The 23,955-nt window shown below is 40.2% G+C and overlaps 1 protein-coding gene across 1 annotated transcript in view; it reads left to right on the forward strand.

Moving 5' to 3' along the window:
* The window catches only part of LOC137628319 (anion exchange protein 2-like), a 199,764-nt gene that overhangs the window by 83,113 nt on the left and 92,696 nt on the right, over positions 1–23,955 (forward strand). The window contains exon 2 of the mRNA XM_068359482.1: positions 7,569–7,719. Coding sequence (XP_068215583.1) covers positions 7,690–7,719 — 30 coding nt within the window. The 5' untranslated portion in view covers positions 7,569–7,689. The remainder of the gene's footprint in view (positions 1–7,568; positions 7,720–23,955) is intronic.

The following is a 23,955-nucleotide window of genomic DNA, read 5'->3' on the forward strand; positions in this document are numbered from 1 at the left end:
AGGCGTAGGAGGAGATGGTGATGAGGTTGTTTATTAATTATTTTGATTATGACCATTATTATTATTACTCAAAATATACAAGCGTAAAATTATTATTATTATTATTGTTGTTGTTGTTGTTGTTGTTGTTGATCACAAGGAAAAAAGCTTTAAAAGACCCAAACCTCAAAAAAGTAAATTTTCAAGAAACATTTTCCTTATTTGTGAAAAGTTAACATAGACCAAAGACAAAAAAAAACATTAAAAACAAAATACAGGAAACAAAGAGACATAAAACATAAAAAAAAAACAGAATACAGAAAACAAACAAACAAAAAACATTCCAAATAAACAAAGGTGAAACAAACAAGAGAGTAAAAGATAAGGATATGAACATAGGCCTATCAACTCTTATATGACGTTTCAAGGTCTCTGTTTATCATTGATATTCTGACCTTGAATATAAGGTCTTATTTTGTTAAGTCTACTTTTCTCTCTGATTCATTCCACTTTTGAAATCCCTTTAATATTGTGGCCTAATTGGTAACGTCTCTGTCTGATGTTTGCCAGTTCGGGGTTCGAGTCCCGCTCAGACTCGCTAGTTCCTTTAATCTCTGCAACCTCATCTTTCTTGTGAGCTAATGACATGGGGTTTGGGGGAGCCTATAGGTCTATCTGTTGAGTCATCAGCAGCCACTGCCTGACCCTCCTTGGTCCTAGCTTGGGTGGAGGGTTGTTGTGGCCTGATTGGTAACGTCTCTGCCTGGTAGTTGCCAGTTCGGGGTTCGAGTCCCGCTTAGAGTCGTTAGTTCCTTTAATCTCCGCAACCTTACCATTCTTGTGAGCTAAGGATAGGGGGTTTGGGGGAGCCTATAGGTCTATAACGTCTCTGTTTGGTGTTTGCCAGTCGGGGGTTCGAGTCCCACTCATACTCGTTATTCCTTTAATCTCTGCAACCTTACCATTCTTGTGAGCTAATGATATGGGGTTTGGGGGAGCCTATAGATGTATCTGTTGAGTCATCACTAGCCACTGCCTGACCCTCCCTGGTCCTAGCTTGGGTGGAGAGGCGGCTTGGGCGCTGATCATATAATATATGGTCAGTCTCTAGGGCATTGTCCTGCTTGCTAGGGCAATGTCACTGTCCCTTGCCTCTGCCATTCATGAGCGACCTTTAAACCTTATGATGTTTGTATAACCCGTTGCTGCTTTGTAAGGGTTACGTAAGTTCTATGCGTCGTGTGGCTTCGGTAATAGAGTTTGTGCCGTGCGGTGTACTGTAGGAAATTAGCATTTATTATTGTTATTATTATTATTATTATTATTATCATTATTATTATTGTTATTATTATTATTATCATTATTATTATTATTATTATTAGCTTAGCTACAACCCCAGTTGGAAAAGAAGGAAAAAATAGCCCGGTGAGGAAAAGAATGACAAACAAGAGAAGTAATTAACAATTAAAATAAAAAAGTTTAAGAACAGTAACTACATTGAAATAAATATTTCATAGACATAAGCTACAAAAACTTTTAAAAAGTCGAGAAAGAGAAATAAAATAGAATATTGTGTCCGAGTGTACCCTCAAGCAAGAGAACTCTACCCCAAGACAGTGGAAGACCATGGTACTGAGGCTATGGCCCTACCCTAGACTAGAGAACAGTGGATTGATTTTGGAGTGTCCTTACCTTACCTGCACTCAATTTTTTAACTCCTATATCTTCAATACCAGCCGCCCGTTGAGATACTACCACTAGAGAGTTGTGGGGTCCTTTGACTGGCCAGACAGTACTACATTGGATCTTTCTCTCTGGTTACGGTTCTTTCCCTTTGCCTACGCAGACACCGAATAGTCTGGCCTATTCTTTAAAGATTCTCTTTTGTCCTCATACACCTGACAACACTGAGATTACCAAACAATTCTTCTTCTCCCAAGGGGTTAACAACTGTACTTTAATTGTTCAGTGGTTATTTTCCTCTTGGTAAGGGTAGAAGAGACTCTTTAGCTATGGTAAGCAGCTCTTCTAGGAGGACACTCCAAAATCAAACCATTGTCCTCTAGTTTTGGGTAGTGACATAGCCTCTGTACCATGGTCTTTCACTATCTTGGGTTAGAGTTCTCTTGCTTGAGGGTACACTCGGGCACACTGTTCTATCTAGTTTCTCTTCCTCTTGTTTTGTTAAAGTTTTTATAGTTTATATAGGAAATATTTATTTCAATGTTTTTACTGTTCTTAAAATGTTTTATTTTTTTTCTTTGATTCCTTTCCTCACTGGACTATTTTCCCTGTTGGGGTCCCTGGGCTTATAGCATCCTGCATTTCCAACTAGGGTTGTAGCTTGGCTGGTAATAATAATAATAATAATAATAATAATAATAATAATAATAATAATAATATTTTCACTTGTGTTTTCTCCAAAGAAGTTAGAACCCTCCCACGAGAAATGCATTAACTCAAGACTGATAATGTAGCATTTTCGCTGTCCCATTTAAGATTGCTGTTCGCCTTATGATGATATTATGTTTGCTTAATTAGTAAGTCACAAATCTTTTCAATTTATTCATCATGAATGTTTGCATAATAATAATAATAAAATCACAGGTTTTATGACCAACATATAAAAATCAGAGTGTAGTAAGCGGAAACAACTTATGATAGAACTGTTGGAACCTAGATATATGTCTACTTTAGGCTCCAAGCCTTTAAATATTCGGTCCCGAGACTATATTAATAAGCTCCCACGAAACATTCGAATGATTGAAGACATTAAGGCTTTCAAGAGGAAACTGAAGACTCTTATTTCATGAGTCTTTTGACAGTGACGATTTAACAGTAAATGAACAATATGTGATATGAAATGTTAAATACTCTGAACGAACAAGGTAAATCGACAGTGGAGGTCCTGTAGAGAGTGGGGTTCCCCTGCTGTATGGGACCGGAAAAGCAGCCATCAAAGTAAAGTAAGTAAAGTAGGGTTATGAAACGTTTGTTCAGTATTTTTCCGTGGAAATTTTTGGGGCATTTCCGGCCGTTTGAACCAGTTCGGTTCGATTGCATTTCTGGTTAAGACACTTGATTTAATTATCCTAAAATCTAAAGAAATATAAACACCACATTCGATAAGTTGAAGACTAAAAGTCTATCAGTTATGATGTAGATAATATTATCGAGAAGAAAATAATGAATTTTAGTAACGATGTCAAACTTCAGAGAGGGTGATGAGTGAACCAATGTAGTTGAACACTTGTAAACAAAACAGTTTCCCTTTCTAGCTTTTACACACACGTCAATCATTACAACTTTCCTCTGGAGTACTACGTTTTTAACCAGTCAAAAGTAACGACGTACGACTTCATTCTTATATGTAAAACATCAGCTGTATGACTAGAAACAAATCGATAAATTTGTAGGTGCGGCACAACCGTTCCCTCGTCGAGCACATGGCTTCGGTTACGTCATTGATACCAGTTGCCAGTTGTGCTATTTTCATAATTTTAAAACGATATTTATTAGTATTTTATTTATCTTTCTTCACATGGTTATTATTGCAGTATATGCGATGATTTTGAAATTAGGGGAATGTTATTTTATATATGTGCAAAGCGATCCTATGTAGATATTTGTATTTGGCATAATCATATAGTTGCCAACTAACGCCAGGGGAAGCAATAGTATGCCGAGAATATACACGCACGCAACTTCGTAACGGCCGTAGTTGTAAGAATGTCTTCGTAAGTGATACCACGCCGGCTGCTCTTCTAGATTATTTAGTGAACATCTGTGGGGCCTGATTGATTTGATAGGCTTACACCGGCGTGATGATACTGCAAGCTACGTTATCAGTATTTGCACCACTACACGTGAGTCTCCGCTGTATTGCACAATATTTATATGGTGAATTCTGACAGCTGACGTAAGGAATATTTAATGGCACACAGGTTTGTCAAAGAGTTGTTTGTCTTGGGGCGGCTGAAACGGCAAATTAACCTTTAATGTTTTTATTTTTTTGTTTTACTCACTAGTTTTTAGTGTATATATCACTTTTCTCTTTACCATCGTAATGTAGTAACAGTTTTATCGATATTGGCTCTATTTAGTTATATATGTTTTTGGTCAATTTCAACTTTTAATGTAAACATGTAGACTTTATCTAAATTATATGAAAATATGGGCATCGAAATAATTTATATTATTGTAGTGTATTACAGGGCAATGTAACCTAGGAAAAAAACTACTTTTTCTTATAGAAAAAAATACGCTCTCTTCGAAATAAACATATTTTCTGTTCGAAATCACACCCTGTAATACAATACAACTTAACCAAATAATTCAATGTAATAAAATTAATAAAAATGGAACATATAATAATTAAAGCAATTTTGTCTTATAATTTACAATAAAATCGAAGTTGTTCACGTCTAAATGAACAAAATGTTTCATAATGGTTCATGTTTTTTCTTTTTTTTGAATTATGTAAATATGACAATGTTTTTTATTGTAAAAAAAAATAAATCATCATATACATCATTTTGAAAATAAGGCCATGAAATGTATCTCTAATTGACAAGGCCATTCCAAGTGTGTTTATTGACAAGGTCATGACACGTATCTCTAATTAACAAGGTCATGACATGTATCTCCAACCGACAATGTCATGACACATGTCAAACTGAAAAGGTTATGCCACTTATCTCTAATTGAAGAGGTTATGACACGTATCTGTATTTGACAAGGTCATGGCACATGTCTAATTGAAAAGGTTAGGACACTTATCACTAATTGGAGAGGTTATGACACGTATCTGTATTTGACAAGGTCATAGCACATGCCTAATTGGCTAGGTCATGACACGTGTGTTAATTGACAAGGTCATGACACGTGTGTTAATTGACAAGGCCATGGCACGTGTGTTAATTGACAAGGCATGACACATGTGTTAATTGATAAGGCCATGACACGTGTTAATTGACAAGGTCATGACATGTGTGTTAATTGACAAGGTCATGACGCGTATCTCCAATTGACAAGGTCATGACACATATCTTTAATTGACAAGGCCATGACATGTGTGTTAGTTGACAAGGCCATGACACGTGTGTTAGTTGACAAGGCCATGACACGTGTGTTAGTTGACAAGGCCATGACACGTGTGTTAGTTGACAAGGCCATGACACGTGTGTTAGTTGACAAGGCCATGACACGTGTGTTAGTTGACAAGGCCATGACACGTGTGTTAGTTGACAAGGCCATGACACGTGTGTTAGTTGACAAGGCCATGACACGTGTGTTAGTTGACAAGGCCATGACACGTGTGTTAGTTGACAAGGCCATGACACGTGTGTTAGTTGACAAGGCCATGACACGTACCTCTAATTGACAAGGCCATGACACGTACCTCTAATTGACAAGGCCATGACACGTACCTCTAATTGACAAGGCCATGACACGTACCTCTAATTGACAAGGCCATGACACGTACCTCTAATTGACAAGGCCATGACACGTACCTCTAATTGACAAGGCCATGACACGTACCTCTAATTGACAAGGCATGACACGTGTGTTAATTGACAAGGCCATGGCACGTGTGTTAATTGACAAGGTCATGACGCGTATTTGACACGTGTATTAATTGACAAGATCATGACACGTAGCTCTAATTGACAGGGTCATGATGCGTGTGTTAATTGACAAGGTCATGACACGTATCTCCAATTGACAAAGTTATGACACGTATCTCAAGTTGACAAGGCATGGCACATGTGTTAATTGATAAGGTCATGACGCATATCTCTATTTGACAAGGTCATGGCACGTGTATAATTGACGAGGTCATGACACTTATCTCTAATTGACCAGGTCATGGCACATGTGTTAATTGACAAGGTCATGGCGTGTATCTCTATTTGAAAAGGTCATGGCACGTGCCTAATTGACAAGGTCATGGCACGTGTCTAATTGGCGTGGTCATGACACGTATCTGTAATTGACAAGGACATGGCACGAGTCTAGTTGACGAGGTCTTGGCACATGTCTAATTGACGAGGTCATGACACATATCTCCAATTGACAAGACCATGTCATGTATATCCAATTGACAAGGTCATGACATGTATCTCTAATTGACAAGGTTATAACATGTATCTCTAATTGACAAGGTCATGACACGTATCTGTAATTGACAAGGTCATGACACGTTTGTAATTGACAATGTCATGACATGTATGTTAATTGACAAGGTCATGACACGTATGTAATTGACAATGTCATGACACGTATGTTAATTGACAAGGTCATGACTTATATCGCTAATTGACAAGGTCTTGATGTGTCTAATTGACAAGGTCTTGATGTGTCTCTAACTGACAAGGTCATGACATGTATTTGTAATTGACAAGGTCATAACACGTATGTTAATTGACAAGGTCATGACACGTATCTGTAATTGACAAGGTCATGACACGTATCTGTAATTGACAAGGTTATGACACGTATGTTAATTGACAAGGTCATGACTTATATCTCTAATTGACAAGGTCATGACTTATATCTCTAATTGACAAGGTCTTGATGTGTCTAATTGACAAGGTCTTGATGTGTCTCTAACTGACAAGGTCATGACATGTATTTGTAATTGACAAGGTCATAACACGTATGTTAATTGACAAGGTCATGACACGTATCTGTAATTGACAAGGTCATGACACGTATCTGTAATTGACATGGTTATGACACATATGTTAATTGACAAGGTCATGACTTATATCTCTAATTGACAAGGTCTTGATGTATCTGTAATTGACAAGGTCATGACACGTATGTTAATTGACAATGTCATGACTTGTATCTCTAATTGACAAGGTCCTGATATGCCTCTAGCTGACAAAATCATGATATGTATCTCTAATCGACAAGTTCATGATATGTATCTCCAATTGACAAGGTCTTGATATGTCTTCCCTTGACTAGTGATATCCTTATAATTGTTGCCCATTGAACTTTGTAATTAAGGTGCCACAGACAATGGTTGCAAGATAACTATCATGAATATCATGTGGACAACTTAATAAGCTGTTGTTTTGATATGCCTATTGCCATTTATATTACCCTTTCAGTTTAGATATTTTAATTTGACGTATTACCATCTAAGCTTAAAAAATATTCATTTAACCTTTTTACCCCCAGGCTATTTGGAAATTTCCAACCCTTAACCCCCAGAGGGTTATTTTTTTCCAGCACATTTTGCAGTATATATTTTTTAAATTGCTCTAACAGCCTTAATTTTTGTCATAGAGAGGTCGGGTTGGTCTCATTCTCTTGGAAAATGCCTGAATTTTTTCAAAAAATTATCAAAAATATGAAAAAAAATTTTTTTTATAGCATTTTTGTGCAAGGACGTACCGGTACGTCCATGGGGGTAAAGGGATGAGTTTTGTGAAACGTACCAGTACGTCCTTTGGGGGTAAAAGGGTTAAAAGTACTATCTAATTTGTTAAACTGAATCGTAACTTGCTGTAAAAAAAAAACTATCGTCATTAAAGGCTATTTGTTAAACATCAGGTAATGTTAACTTTACTTTCCAGGTGTGTCCTTCATTCTCCCGTGAAGCTAGAAGTCAGGACGTCTGAAACTTATTTTAACAACACACATTCATTGGAATCATTTGGACTTTGAGGACCCAAGGAAAAATTACACCAACCCAAGATGGATAATATAGCATCTCTTCAAAAAAGCGTAAGTGCCAAGAAACCGTTATTCTATTGAATACTCTCTTGGTTAGGATGGTCTAATACAGTGGTTCTCAACCTAGGGGAAATTTTCCCCTGGGGAGAAATTTGAATCTACCAAGGGGGAAATAATTACACTAGCTACTAACTAAAAAAAATATCAGGTGAGAAAGCTAGGCCTGATATTGATACACTGGTGCACAAGAAGCAGCCTCAACCTTCTCACAATTCAATTTTGAAGTAGAAGAATAAACAAAAGTCCTTTTTATTTTGCTACTAGCCGCTCTCCATATACTGATAAACAAATAGTTACAGAGTAAAATGGATAGAGAGCGGTTAGTAACAACTAACCTCATAGCTCTATGGCTATGCGGTTAGTTGTTACTAACCGCTCTCTATCCATTTTACTCTGTAACCATTTGTTTATCAGTATATTTGTATAATGGAAAAATAAATTAGTAAGTCGTCACAATATGTTTCAACTACTCTTTCCCTCATACACATGAAGGAGGAAATCTGGAGGGTTGCACTGGGTGCAGGGGGGAAATGACAGGAAAAAGGTTGGGAAACACTGGTCTAATAAGTCTATTCTAGACCCTGTTTTTTGGTTAATTGAGGTCTTTAAACCTGTAGGTGAAGCATAGGGCCTGTCCTTTATACAATAATATCTCAAATGTTATAAAGTATTTCATTACACATATGCGAAAGCAAATGTGTCATCTGCTTGGAGTTATGTAGCGTATTTGCTGTATCTATGAATGGTGATATAAGCTACTATGGGTACTGCTCTCATTAAAATTATTCTACAGTATTGTAAGTTGTAGTAATTTCCAAATTCTGAGTTAAAATTTTAATAACAAAATAAGCATTTCATCAACAGTTCTGATAAAGTTTAAATAACTTGGTTTGTGGATCAAAATGATGAAAGTAAAGCCTCTTATTTTATTATTTAAAGTTAAAAAGTTAAAGTTGCGGGTTTTAGGTCTCCACTGAGACGATTTACATCCTTCTCCTCGGGTGACCATTAGCCAGCAGGGACTATCACTAGTCCCCTCTAACCTCCCCCCTAGGCGCCACCCTGGGAGTACCCCCCGGTAGAAGGTCTCACGGTATTCGCATCCCTGGCGGGGACCGAACTCGGGACCTCTGCAATAGAAGTCTGCGACGCTACCAACCTTGCTATCCGGAGTATTATTCTATTGTACTTGAGAATAGAGGGTATATAATAGAGAATAACTTTATTGATGGTTAAACGCATGATAATTCCATTATGAGTATGGTCAATATAAAACCTCAAAAAGCAGTTGATTCAAATGATTGATTTTCATTGTGGTAGCCTGTATGAAACGTCCCTACTGGGCGATGGGCTGGCCTGGAGTTCGAAACCCCGCTCAGGCTCGATAGTTTCTTGTGTGTGCAACCTCGGTATCTTTTTGAGCAGCCATTGCCTTACCCTCCCTGATCCGAGCTTGGGTGGAGATGGGTCTTGGGAGAATATTGTCCTGCTGGGGTACTATCAGCGATCTATAAAACCTTTAAAGATCTAGATTTTTAAAAATAAAACTCACCTGCTGGTTATATAATGGTATCAACTTGTATAACAAGCGGGTAAGTATATTAAGAAATTTATTTTATTATGAAAATATCATTTTCATAATAAAATAAATTTTTGAATATACTTACCCGCTGGTTATATAGCAAGATGCCATTGTATATAATCAGCAGGTAAAGTATATTCAAAAATTTATTTTATGAAAATATAATTTTCAATATTTAACTTAGCCGGTGATTATAATAGCTGCAACTCTGTTGCTCGACAGAAAACTCTAAGGTAAAATTCGCCAGCGATCGCTACGCAGGTTGCGAGTGTGCCCAACAGCGCCATCTGTCGTCCAGATACCCAGTACTCAATGTAAACAAAGAACTCAATTTTCTCTCTGTCGTGCTCCCGACAAGACGTGCTTATTCGCTGTTGCTAAACTGGATTTGTTTTCACAACTAATTGGTGAAGTACACTATTCTAGTTTTGAGCTTTCGCTGTGCAGGCTTTCTCTTCGCAATTCCTTGAACTCTTTTTGATTATGGATTCTTTGTTGATGACTTTTTGATAGTTTTTGAATTCCCCTTTGACCAATTCAAAATGGCTGACCCTTCACAAGTCCCAAAATTTAGGAAGTGCAATGCTAGGGACTGTTCAAGGCGTCTTCCGAAGGCCTCTATCGACCCTCACACTGTTTGTTCCAATTGTCGGGATAAAACCTGTCAATTGGAAGATCGATGTGAGGAGTGCGTTGGGCTTTCGGAATTCGATTTTATCGAATTCCAAAAATATACACGTAGGCTAGAGAGAGATAGAGTTAGGAGAAGTTCCTCTCGTTCTATTGACATTTCCTCTCCTCATGCCCCACAACCTATTCCTTCCCCTGTAGTGTTTGCTCCTAATCCCCCTTCTGGCACTCAGGAACCTTCGATGGCTGATATGATGCGTGCCATCCAAGCTCTGGGTGAGAGAGTTGAGTCCCTGGCTAGTGACCGTAATCAGCTCATGGCGGATGTGAAGGAGCTGAAGTGTAAAAGTGCAGTGGGAAGTGTTAAAGTGAGTGATAGTGTTGTGGATAGTGTTGCGCTTGAGGGTTCGTCTGTTCGTGCCTGTCGTCCTCCTAGTTCGGGACCTCTTGCAAGCTCCCAAGTCCAGGGGAGAAGCAATGTCGTACGACAAATGGGTTCGAGAGGCTTTAATCAGCGAACAGACGTTCCCTCCGTGGTATCGGGCGTATCTACCCAAGATCGCCCCTGCCTAACAAAGACGAGAGAGCCCATTTATACCTCGTCTGCGGAAGAGGTTTCTCGCAAGAAACCCTGGACCAAGGTCTCACGACCGTTAAAGCGCAAGTCGGTCCCTTCCGCGCAAGTCCAACGGCCCAGCTGTAGCCACTGGGTCAGTTCGGACTCGCTGCAGCCATCCGATGACTGCTCACCTCCTAAGAGAGGCAAAGCGGTACCGCTTCAGACAGTTACACCGTCTGTCGCCGCACCTGCTCCTGTAGACCCTAAGTGGTCTTTACTGCAAGACATGCAGTCGCAACTAACGTCGCTTATGCAGGACTTTCGTGAGGAGAAGGTTGCTGCCGCACCAGTAGCTAGTGCAGCTCCTTGCCTACAACCACCCACACGATCGGTTGTGCGTCCTGGGGACGCTGAGGTAACCTTCTCACGCACTCCAGTTGAGAGAGTTCCGCCACCCATGCGTTCCAGTGTGATCTGCCAGCCACATGTTGACGTTCAGCGACGCACGGAGGTATCCGTTGACGTCCGTGAGGTTCAACAACCGTCAGAGTTGTTTTGTTTTGACGCGGTGCGTCAACCTCCGCAACCCAGTGTGGTTGCCACTGCGCACCCACATCAGTCTAGACAGTCTGGAGTAGACGCTGTGTGTCCCCGCGCTGCTATGGTTGTTGCCAGCTCACAGACTGGGCAACAGTTCCATGACGTTGCGTCCGGCTCAGTCACGCATGCACCCGTGCGACCGGACTCAGCTATCCAGCCGTTACCCACTCCGTTGCCGCTTTCTCATCAATACTCGGATGAGGGACTTTCTGATGATGATGGTGCTGCACACGTAGATGAACCGCATTCAGAACTGGACGAGCCTAAGTCTACGCAACCCTCTTTGGACTTTAGGAAAGTTTTGGCCCTGTTCAAAGAGATGTTTCCGGACCAGTTTGTGTCTGTGGCTCCGCGTTCTCCTCCGTCAGAGTTTGTGTTAGGCATGCCGTCAACCACCCCTGCCTTTACTAGACTCGTCCTCGCACGCTCGTCCAAGAGAGCTTTGCGGGTGATAGGAGAATGGCTGCAGTCCAAAAAGAGTTTAGGGAAGACAGCTTTTACGTTTCCCCCTGCTAGACTCTCTTCTAGATCGAGCGTCTGGTATGCCACGGGAGAAGTTCTCGGCTTGGGAGTTCCTGCCTCTGCCCAGGGCGACTTCTCAAGTCTTGTAGACTCTCCCCGCCGCCTAGCCATGAGACGCTCAAAAATATGTTGGTCATCTTCGGACCTGGACCACCTTTTGAAAGGTATCTATAGAGCCTTCGAGGTTTTTAACTTCCTAGACTGGTGTCTAGGAGCTCTTAGTAGAAAGATCTCTCCGATGGAGAAGGAGACTTCATTGCTCATTATGTCCTGCATGGACAAGGCCGTACGTGATGGATCTAATGAGCTTGCTGCATCTTTCGTGTCCGGAGTCCTTAAGAAGCGTGAAAACCTATGCTCATTCCTTTCAGCTGGAGTTACACCATGCCAGAGATCCGAACTTCTGTTTGCTCCTCTTTCCAAGTGCCTTTTTCCAGAGGACCTGATTAAGGAGATTGCCGCTTCTTTGATACAGAAGGATACTCACGATCTTGTTGCGTCCTCTGCTCGCAAAGCCACCCCTTTGCCTACCTTGTCAGCTAGACCAAGGATGGACACTCCAGCGTCCCGTTTTATTCCGCCCTTTCGTGGCAGAGCCTCCAGCAGAGGAGGTGCTCGTGCCGAAGGGAGACGTGGAAAGAAGAAAGGAACCAAGTCCTTTAAGGGCAGAGTCTGACTGCCAGCTTCTTCAGACAGCAGTGGGAGCCAGACTCAAGAACTTCTGGCAGACCTGGGAAAAGAGAGGCGCAGATGCACAATCTGTGAAGTTGCTCAGAGAGGGGTACAAGATCCCGTTTGTACGAAAACCCCCTCTAGCAACGTCTCCCATCGATCTCTCCCCCAGGTACAGAGAGGAAGACAAGAGACGAGCATTGAAACAGGAAGTGTCTCTCTTACTAGAGAAGGGAGCGGTAGTCAAAGTCCTGGACCATCAAACCCCGGGATTCTACAACCGTCTCTTCTTGGTGTCAAAGAAGACAGGAGGGTGGAGGCCGGTGCTAGACGTCAGTGCGCTGAATGTCTTTGTCACAAAGCAGACGTTCTCCATGGAGACCACAAAGTCGGTTCTAGCAGCGGTCAGAAGGGAAGACTGGATGGTCTCGTTAGACCTAAGGGACGCCTACTTCCACGTCCCCATCCACCCGGACTCCCAACCTTTTCTAAGATTCGTTTTCGAAAAGGTTGTCTACCAGTTTCAAGCCCTGTGCTTTGGCCTAAGCACAGCTCCTCTTGTGTTTACGAGGCTGATGAGGAATGTAGCCAAATTCCTTCATTTAGCGGACATCCGAGCCTCCCTCTATTTGGACGACTGGCTTCTCAGAGCTTCTTCCAGTCGTCGCTGTCTGAAGGATCTAAAGTGGACTCTAGATCTGACCAAGGAATTGGGTCTCCTTGTCAATATGGAAAAGTCACAAGTGGTCCCATCCCAAGCTATTGTATATTTAGGGATGGAGATTCACAGTCTAGCTTTTCGGGATTTTCCGTCGGCCCCCAGAACAAGCCAAGCCCAGTTATGCATCCAGAACATGCTGAAGAAGGAACGATGTTCAGTCAGGAAGTGGATGAGTCTGATAGGGACGCTATCATCCCTGGAACAGTTCGTGTCATTAGGAAGACTACACCTCCGTCCTCTTCAATATCACCTAGCATTTCACTGGAAAAAGGACAAGACGCTAGAAGCGGTCTCGATCCCCGTTTCAGAGAAGATGAAGTCTTGCCTGACATGGTGGAAGGACAGTATCAGCCTCAGAGAGGGTCTGCCCCTGGCTGTTCAGACTCCCAACCACGTTCTCTTCTCGGACGCATCGGACGTAGGCTGGGGCGCGACATTAGACGGTCGGGAATGCTCGGGAATATGGAACTCGAGTCAAAGGACAATGCATATCAACTGCAAGGAGCTACTGGCAGTACATCTGGCCTTGAAAAGCTTCAAGTCTCTCCTTCAAGGCAAAGTGGTGGAGGTGAACTCGGACAACACCACGGCTTTGGCGTACATCTCCAAGCAAGGAGGGACCCACTCACTGACGTTGTACGAGATCGCAAGGGACTTCCTCACCTGGTCAAAAGGTCTAAACATTTCGCTAGTAACGAGGTTCATCCAAGGCAACTTGAATGTCATGGCAGATTGTCTCAGTCGGAAGGGACAAATCATTCCAACAGAATGGACCCTCCACAAGGATGTATGCAAGAGACTTTGGGCCACTTGGGGCCAGCCAACCATAGATCTCTTCGCAACCTCGATGACCAAGAGGCTCCCAATATATTGCTCACCAATCCCGGACCCAGCAGCAGTTCATATAGATGCCTTTCTCCTAGATTGGTCACATCTAGACCTATATGCATTCCCTCCGTTCAAGATTGTCAACAAGGTACTGCAGAAGTTCGCCTCTCACGAAGGGACAAGGTTGACGCTAGTTGCTCCCCTCTGGCCCGCGAGAGAATGGTTCACCGAGGTACTTCGATGGCTAGTAGACGTTCCCAGAACTCTTCCTCTAAGGGTGGACCTTCTACGTCAGCCACACGTAAAGAAGGTACACCAAGGCCTCCACGCTCTTCGTCTGACTGCCTTCAGACTATCGAAAGACTCTCGAGAGCTAGAGGCTTTTCGAAGGAGGCAGCCAGAGCGATTGCTAGAGCAAGGAGAACATCCACCCTTAGAGTCTACCAATCGAAGTGGGAAGTCTTCCGAAACTGGTGCAAGTCAGTATCTGTATCCTCGACCAGTACCTCTGTAACCCAAATAGCTGACTTCCTCTTATACCTGAGGAAAGAACAATCTCTTTCAGCTCCCACTATCAAGGGTTACAGAAGCATGTTGGCATCAGTCTTCCGTCACAGAGGCTTAGATCTGTCCAACAATAAAGATCTACAGGACCTCCTTAAGTCTTTTGAGACCACGAAGGAGCGTCGTTTGGTTACACCTGGTTGGAATTTAGACGTGGTACTAAGATTCCTCATGTCAGACAGGTTCGAGCCGCTACAATCAGCCTCCCTAAAAGATCTCACCTTAAAGACTCTTTTCCTGGTATGCTTAGCCACAGCTAAAAGAGTCAGTGAGATTCATGCCTTCAGCAAGAACATCGGATTTTCATCTGAAACGGCTACATGTTCTCTACAACTTGGTTTTCTAGCCAAAAACGAGCTGCCTGCTCGACCTTGGCCGAAATCGTTCGATATTACAAGCTTATCGAATATGGTTGGAAATGAACTAGAAAGAGTCTTATGCCCTGTGAGAGCTCTTAAGTTCTATTTAAAACGAACTAAATCTTTACGAGGCCTGTCTGAAGCTTTATGGTGTTCAGTTAAGAAACCATCTTTGCCTATGTCAAAGAATGCTTTATCCTATTTTATCAGACTGTTAATACGAGAAGCTCATTCCCATCTGAGTGAGGAAGACCAAGCTTTGCTGAAGGTAAGGACACACGAAGTTAGAGCTGTCGCAACTTCCGTGGCCTTTAAACAAAATAGATCTCTGCGAAGTATAATGGACGCAACCTATTGGAGAAGCAAGTCAGTGTTCGCGTCTTTTTATCTTAAGGATGTCCAGTCTCTTTACGAGGACTGCTACACTCTGGGACTATTCGTAGCAGCGAGTGCAGTAGTGGGTGAGGGCTCAACCACTACAATTCCCTAATTCCATAACCTTTTTAATCTTTCTCTTGAAATGTTTTTATTGTTGTTTTTGGGTTGTCCGGAAGGCTAAGAAGCCTTTCGCATCCTGGTTGATTTGGCGGGTGGTCAAAGTCATTTCTTGAGAAGCGCCTAGATTAGGGGTTTTGATGAGGTCCTGTTGTATGGGTTGCAACCCTTGATACTTCAGATCCTAGGGGTCGATCAGCATCCTAAGAGGATCGCGAGGCTCCGTAAGGAAGACGTACTTAAAAAGGCAGAGTAATTGTTCAAGTCGACTTCCTTACCAGGTACCTATTTATTTTGTTTTTGTTATTTTGATAACTTCTAAAATGAAATAAAAATTCTTAGCTCATAATAATGTAAACATATTTTGCTGGTCTCTACCCACCCCCCTGGGTGTGAATCAGCTATTATAATCACCGGCTAAGTTAAATATTGAAAAATTTTATTTTTATAATAAAATAAATTTTTGAATATACTTACCCGGTGATTATAAATTAAAGGACCCTCCCTTCCTCCCCAATAGAGACGCAGTGGGACGAGGAGAAAATTGAGTTCTTTGTTTACATTGAGTACTGGGTATCTGGACGACAGATGGCGCTGTTGGGCACACCCGCAACCTGCGTAGCGATCGCTGGCGAATTTTACCTTAGAGTTTTCTGTCGAGCAACAGAGTTGCAGCTATTATAATCACCGGGTAAGTATATTAAAAAATTTATTTTATTATAAAAATAAAATTTTTCATAATAAAATAAATTTTTTAATACACTTACCCGCTGGTTATATAGCAAGATGCCATTATATAACCAGCGGGTAAGTATATTCAAAAATTTATTTTATTATGAAAATATCATATTTAGGAAATGTTTTCTAAGTCTGGTATTGATGGATGCCCTTAAAGCTTATGGGTAGGCTGATATACTCTGACAATTTGTTCCTTGATTATTATGCCAGAGTCACTCAAATGCTTACTTGAAAGGTTAAAGGTGTCTGGTTTTAGTTCCAATTTCATCAGAATAGATGATCACCAGAACGTCAGCCGAGTAACCCCAACTTTGGTGCTAAAGAAAGCAGTAGCCTCCCTAGTAAACATCTTAAACTCATAGCCCCGGGCTGGGATCGATCTGCTGCCATGCAAATGTTAGGCGAACAGATTACCACTGTACTAGCCAGGAGGCTAGTTACTGGAACAGCTCTTTGGCCAGATTTCAAGACTGAAATATTTTGTAGCATGAATATCGATAGAGGTAGATGTGTGTACGGCCAATGTGTGCCTTTTAGCTATGTGAACCACTCTATCGTGATGACAGTCTGTAAATTTATAGTTGGCTGCTGTTTCGGTAAATTTTTTATACTACTTTCTTACATAATTTCTTATCTTCTCCAATTGAGCCATTGCTATCAGGTACATTACAAAGCTTAAAAGACGAATTTCATTTAAGAGAAAAGGTACCAATAACTAATACCATTGTACAAATTAGATATTTTGAAAAGTACTGTACGTAACTATACTTTATTATTATTATTATTATTATTATTATTATCATCATTATTACTAGCCAAGCTACAACCCTAGTTGGAAAAGCAAGATGCTGTAAGCCCAAGGGCTCCAACAGGGAAAAGTAGCCCGGTGAGGAAAGGAAATAAGAAAATAAATAAATGATGAGGATAAATTAACAATATACTGTATCATTCTAAAAACAGTAACGTCGTCAAAACAGATATGACCTGTATAAATTATTAACAACGTCAAAAACAGATATGTCATATATAAACAATAAAAAGACTCATGTCAGCCTGGTCAACATAAAAACATTTGTTCCACCTTTGAACTTTTTAAGTTCTACTGATTCAACTACCCGATTAGGAAGATCATTCAACATTGTGGTATGAAAGACTGATACCAAAGTAAAATATCATTGAAAGCTAAGGTCTTATTGAGGTTCTGTTAGAAGTCAATTCATACATATATACATACATATACCAAGGCACTTCCCCCAATTTTGGAGGGTAGCCGACATCAACAAATGAAACAAAAACAAAAAAGGGGACCTCTACTCTCTACGTTCCTCCCAGCCTAACAAGGGACTAAACTGAGTTCAGCTGGTACTGCTAGGGTGTCACAGCCCACCCTCCCACATTATCCACCACAGATGAAGCTTCATAATGCTGAATCCCCTACTGCTGCTACCTCCGCGGTCATCTAAGGCATCGGAGGCAGCAGCAGGGCCTACCGGAACTGCGTCACAATCGCTCGCCATTCATTCCTATTTCTAGCACGCTCTCTTGCCTCGCTCATAGTAAAATATAATTGAAAGCCAAGATCTTACTGAGGTTCTGTTAGAAGTCAATTCATACAGTGTAGTAAAAAGAGGTGCACTACCAATATCAAATACCTGATTAAAGGCAACTCATGAGTGGCAGAGGAATAGGCCATTACACTGTTGCACAATGTCCTATAGACCAAACAGACAGTATGCACTGACGACCAACACCCAAATTCCCTCTCCACCCAAGCAAGGACCAGAAAGGACCTGACATTAGCTACCTATATTTGCTAAAGGTAGATGTGTTAAAAGCAAGTATTCCACTGCTGAATTATAAAGAAAGATGCTGCAACAAGGAAAAATAGTCCAATGGGGAAAGGATATAAAAAAAATAAACTACATGAGAAGTAATGAATAATTAGTACAGTATAGAATATTTTGAGATCAGAAACATTAAAATAGATCTGTCATATGTGAACTATGGAGAGAGACTTACGTCAGTATGTTCATCATAAAAACATTCGCTACAAGTTTGAACTAACAAAGTTTCACCAATTCAACTGCCTTGTTAGGAAGATCATTCCACAATCTGGTCACAGCTGGAATAAAACTTCTAGAATACTGTTTAGTATTGAGCCTTATGATGGAGAAGACAAAGCTGTTAGAATTAACGGCATACATTACTATGTACAGGATGGTACACTCTGAGAAGATCTGAATACAAAGGATGGTCAGAATTATGAAAAATATTATGCAACATATACAAAGAATCAACTGAATAACAGTGCCAAAGATTAATTAACCCTTTTACCCCCGCCACAAGGTTAAATTTCGAGCACATTTTGCTATATATTTTTTTCAAATTGCTCTAACAGCCTTAATTTTTGTCGTAGAGAGGTCAGGTTGGTCTCATTCTTTCGGAAAATGCCTGAAGTTTATCATAAAGTTATCAAAATCATGTAAATAACAGTGTTTTGCAAGAACGTACCGGTACATCCTTTGGGGGCGAAAGGGTTAAATATATTTAATAGACTGGAAGTTCCTGTCCAACAAATTAATATGAGATTCAGCAGCTGAAGATCAGACAGGGGAACACTACTCGAAACAAGGCAGAATTAAAGAATAAGTCAAGCTAAGTTGGAAATGCTGAATGCTACAAGCCTTAGGGGTGCAATTAATAAGGCAAAGCTTTAAAAATATTCCCCAAAAATTATATTTATTTTAGGAATATGTGTGAATTTTGCCGTTATCCTTTATGTTACATGGTCTTGTACTAATAACCATTAATATATGATGCATCTGTAGCTTATTGATAATATTTAGCTATTAGGGTATTATATCTAACATGAAATACAGCTTTATATTTACAACGGTAGTTTTTATTGAAATATTTATGTACTCTATATGCATCTTTTTAACATTTTGCATGCAATAACTTACTCTGTATTCTTTGATTATGATTTAGTAATGATTTGTTTTTATTATGCAGGAATGTTTAACCCTGAATTTAATTTTTTTTCCATCAGGAACAGGTGAAGGACTAATTTCGCTACTGGTCTTTATGCTAGTAACAAAAACCGTGTGACAGATAAGTTCATTTCATACTAATTTATGCGAGTGAATATCGTGGCTTGCGTTTGTTAAATAAAGCCGACTAGCGTGCATTGCTGTCGTGATTAACTGCTTAATGCTTTGGTTTAAGCTTTCAACTTAATGTGCTTCTGTTATGTCTTATTGCTTTTCATAGATAAACATTTGTTGCTGCTTGTTATGATTTTATTTATGAAAAACATGCGCAAGAAAACTGCTTATCTGTAATGGAAATTGAGCCGTTAAAAGTTTAAACCTTGGAGCTTTAACAAGTATGGCATTCAAATGTACATTTAGAGTGAAAAGTAGTCTCTGTACGTTTGTTAAGCATAGAAAATTATATAAATCATAGAACATTTACCCTTAACTGGTGTTTAACATGGTAAATATTCACATGCACCATTGGGATCGATACTAGACGAGCCTAGAATTGATAGAAAATAGATAAGAAATCTTCCCAAAAGGTAGAAAGTATTACAGTACTTATTAATACTGGCTTTTTTGTGTTTCTGATTGTACACCCATCACCAGCTTCATTTCCCTTTTGGCCTGTTACCCATCACCTTGGTCTTACCACTGTTTTGTTTCAGTGGCATGGTCAATTGTACTTCCTATCATAGAGCACGTAGCTGGGACGGAGTCCCGGACCCTTCTAGGTGTTCATTCAGTATTTAAAGTCTCATTTTCAGTATTTAGGTCTGCAGAGAATAGATTTTTCCTTCGTCAAAATCCCTTATTTTGGTTGTTTTTTGGTTAAAGAATTTATTTAGGGATTTACGTCTACAATAGATGGATCTCTCTTGAGAATTTTTCATTTGATTGTTGGAGCTACTCCTTTTTCAGCATTGGATTCCCAGCCATAGTCGAGTTAAAAGTCAAATGGTATATTTTTCTAATGTAAGGTTTTAGACTAGTGTACATTGTTCAATTTTCATTTTTTTTTTCATGCATCTCATGCAGTTGAGCTCAGTGTGGTGGTTTTCCAAATGAGTTATGGATTTATCTACTTTGACAATCCATACATCTGATATTGTTGATGATTGTAGAAGATTCTACAAGTTAAAATTATCCTCAAATATTACCATGCTAGGCGGTATATCTTAGCAATCCATGTTACCGTACTAGGCCGTATGTCTTAGCAATCCATGTTTGCCAACATTTATACTCTTATAAGCGGTTGAGCAGCTTGGTGGAGTAATGAGAGCTTTCAGTGTGGAGGAAATGCCCCTTAAATCTCGATGAAGTAACTGGCAGCATAGTGACGGATGGGGTTTAAGGCGATGGACAAACTGTCTCTTTGGCTTTTACACCTGATGTATGGTGGTTGATCTTACTAGAATTAGTATGGCCCGCTGGGGTCACTTGCCTTAGTTAGATAGGCACTGCGCATCACGAGGAACTGGCTATCCTTTGATGTATATAGCCAATGAATCCTCTATGGATTTAGTCAGTCATGGAAAGAGAAGATGAAAGAATGGCCCCCAGTCCTAGGTGTAGCGGGGTGCTAAAAATCTCCCGGTTTATAAATACTAAAGAAAAATTGAAAATAGGTAATTTGAATGTTAGAACCATGAATCAGATTGGGAAGTTACAGCATGTGGAGAGACAATGTATGAAATATTGTTTGGATATCTTGGCCCTAAGTGAAACACGTAAGTGGATTGGTAATAAAACTTTAGACCAAGACAATACATATGTATATCTACTCAGGAAGATCAGATGGAGTTGGAAGAGAAGGGGTAGGAATGATGATGACACCAAGAGGAGAAAAGGCATTAACCAAGTGGAGAGCTGTAGATAGTAGATTATTACTAGCAAAGTTCAAATTGAAGTAGTGTAATATGAGTATTATAGTTTACTATGCTCCAACAAATGATTCCCCTGAAGAAAGGAAACACGAATACTGTGAAGAACTGCAGAGTGCAATAGATGAGATCCCAGAGAGAGATATGAAAATTGTGATAGGCGGCTTCAATGCTAAAGTTGGAAGGAATAATCAAGGGATAGAGAATGTGATGGGTGTTGAGATCTCAGAGAGAGATATGAAAATTGCGATTGGTGGCTTCAATGCTAAAGTTGGAAGGAATAATCAAGGGATAGAGAATGTGATGGGTGTTGAGATCCCAGAGAGAGATGAAAATTGTGATTGGCAGCTTCAATGCTAAAGTTGGAAGGAATAATCAAGGGATAGAAAATGTGATGGGTGTCGAGGGTCTTGGCGAAGTTGCAAATGAAAATGGAGCACATTTCATAAGTCTCTGTTCAGCAAACAATCTTGTCATTGGAGGTACAATACTCTTTTTAAACACAAGAACATCCACAAGTATACATGGAATTTCCCATGTGGCAATTACAAAATTCAACTAGATCGCATTGCAATTATAAAGAGAGAAGGAGGACTCTGAGAAATGTTAGAAGCTATAGAGGTGCGGATATTGGTATTGATCGCCAGTTCCTCATTGCCAAACTGAAATTAAAACTGAAAGCACCCAACCAAAAGGTAGATAGAATATATAAGTTTAATACAACTAAACTTTTAAAAGAAGAGCACAGAGAAACATTAGAGACTTTGAGACGAAGAAGTGAGGGAATATTCATTACTTTGTTACTCTCTACCAGTCAAGTGATGTATTCATCCTTGCAAAAGTATGCTAGATTTAGCGTATAGACATCCTTTCAACGTGCTTACTTCGTATTTTCCCCTTATGGGTTAGGCATGGAAAAAGGGTCTCTCAATCTTTTACTGTCGTGAACACTTTGTCTATTTTATTGATTTTGGGCTTCATTTGCACCCTCTCCATGATATATCAGGTTCCCAGCGTTGTTCTGGTATTTATATTTGATTAAGTGTTCTCTCTCTCTGTCATGTGTCCATAAACTTAGATATATATTTTCCATGAATTCCCATTTTCAACCCTGCTGGCACTCATGATGAACTCATACTTGATGTTGCAGCAGTTTCTTTTCATTGTTGATTTATAGATACAGAAGTTATCATTTCGCACCTACTGATTGAAAGCTGACACTGCAACTGTCCTCTTCCTTATTGCAGTATATATATCGTTTGACTCATAATTATAACATCACCGGATCCCCCTTTGTATTTTGTTCCGTATTGATCAACTGATGATTGACAATGCACCAGTTTCCATTTTCCATCCTTTTGTTCATTGCATTAGGGCCAATTTTATACAGTACTCTTAATGACTGACATGGTTGGTTACATGTTGAGAACACACCTATTAGATGTGTGCTCTGCCATACTTTGCAAGAAGAATCGAGCCAATGCACCAGTCCCCATTTTCCATCCTTTTGTTCATTGCATTAGGGCCAATTTTATACAGTACTCTTAATGACTGACATGGTTGGTTACATGTTGAGAACACACCTATTAGATGTGTGCTCTGCCATACTTTGCAAGAAGAATCGAGCCAATGCACCAGTCCCCATTTTCCATCCTTTTGTTCATTGCATTAGGGCCAATTTTATACAGTACTCTTAATGACTGACATGGTTGGTTACATGTTGAGAACACACCTATTAGATGTGTGCTCTGCCATACTTTGCAAGAAGAATCGAGCCAATGCACCAGTCCCCATTTTCCATCCTTTTGTTCATTGCATTAGGGCCAATTTTATACAGTACTCTTAATGACTGACATGGTTGGTTACATGTTGAGAACACACCTATTAGATGTGTGCTCTGCCATACTTTGCAAGAAGAATCGAGCCAATGCACCAGTCCCCATTTTCCATCCTTTTGTTCATTGCATTAGGGCCAATTTTATACAGTACTCTTAATGACTGACATGGTTGGTTACATGTTGAGAACACACCTATTAGATGTGTGCTCTGCCATACTTTGCAAGAAGAATCGAGCCAATGCACCAGTCCCCATTTTCCATCCTTTTGTTCATTGCATTAGGGCCAATTTTATACAGTACTCTTAATGACTGACATGGTTGGTTACATGTTGAGAACACACCTATTAGATGTGTGCTCTGCCATACTTTGCAAGAAGAATCGAGCCAATGCACCAGTCCCCATTTTCCATCCTTTTGTTCATTGCATTAGGGCCAATTTTATACAGTACTCTTAATGACTGACATGGTTGGTTACATGTTGAGAACACACCTATTAGATGTGTGCTCTGCCATACTTTGCAAGAAGAATCGAGCCAATGCACCAGTCCCCATTTTCCATCCTTTTGTTCATTGCATTAGGGCCAATTTTATACAGTACTCTTAATGACTGACATGGTTGGTTACATGTTGAGAACACACCTATTAGATGTGTGCTCTGCCATACTTTGCAAGAAGAATCGAGCCAATGCACCAGTCCCCATTTTCCATCCTTTTGTTCATTGCATTAGGGCCAATTTTATACAGTACTCTTAATGACTGACATGGTTGGTTACATGTTGAGAACACACCTATTAGATGTGTGCTCTGCCATACTTTGCAAGAAGAATCGAGCCAATGCACCAGTCCCCATTTTCCATCCTTTTGTTCATTGCATTAGGGCCAATTTTATACAGTACTCTTAATGACTGACATGGTTGGTTACCTGTTGAGAACACACCTATTAGATGTGTGCTCTGCCATACTTTGCAAGAAGAATCGAGCCAATGCACCAGTCCCCATTTTCCATCCTTTTGTTCATTGCATTAGGGCCAATTTTATACAGTACTCTTAATGACTGACATGGTTGGTTACCTGTTGAGAACACACCTATTAGATGTGTGCTCTGCCATACTTTGCAAGAAGAATCGAGCCAATGCACCAGTCCCCATTTTCCATCCTTTTGTTCATTGCATTAGGGCCAATTTTATACAGTACTCTTAAT

Source organism: Palaemon carinicauda, chromosome 36 (assembly GCF_036898095.1).
Source record: "Palaemon carinicauda isolate YSFRI2023 chromosome 36, ASM3689809v2, whole genome shotgun sequence".
In the NCBI taxonomy this organism is placed as follows: Eukaryota; Metazoa; Arthropoda; class Malacostraca; order Decapoda; family Palaemonidae; genus Palaemon; species Palaemon carinicauda.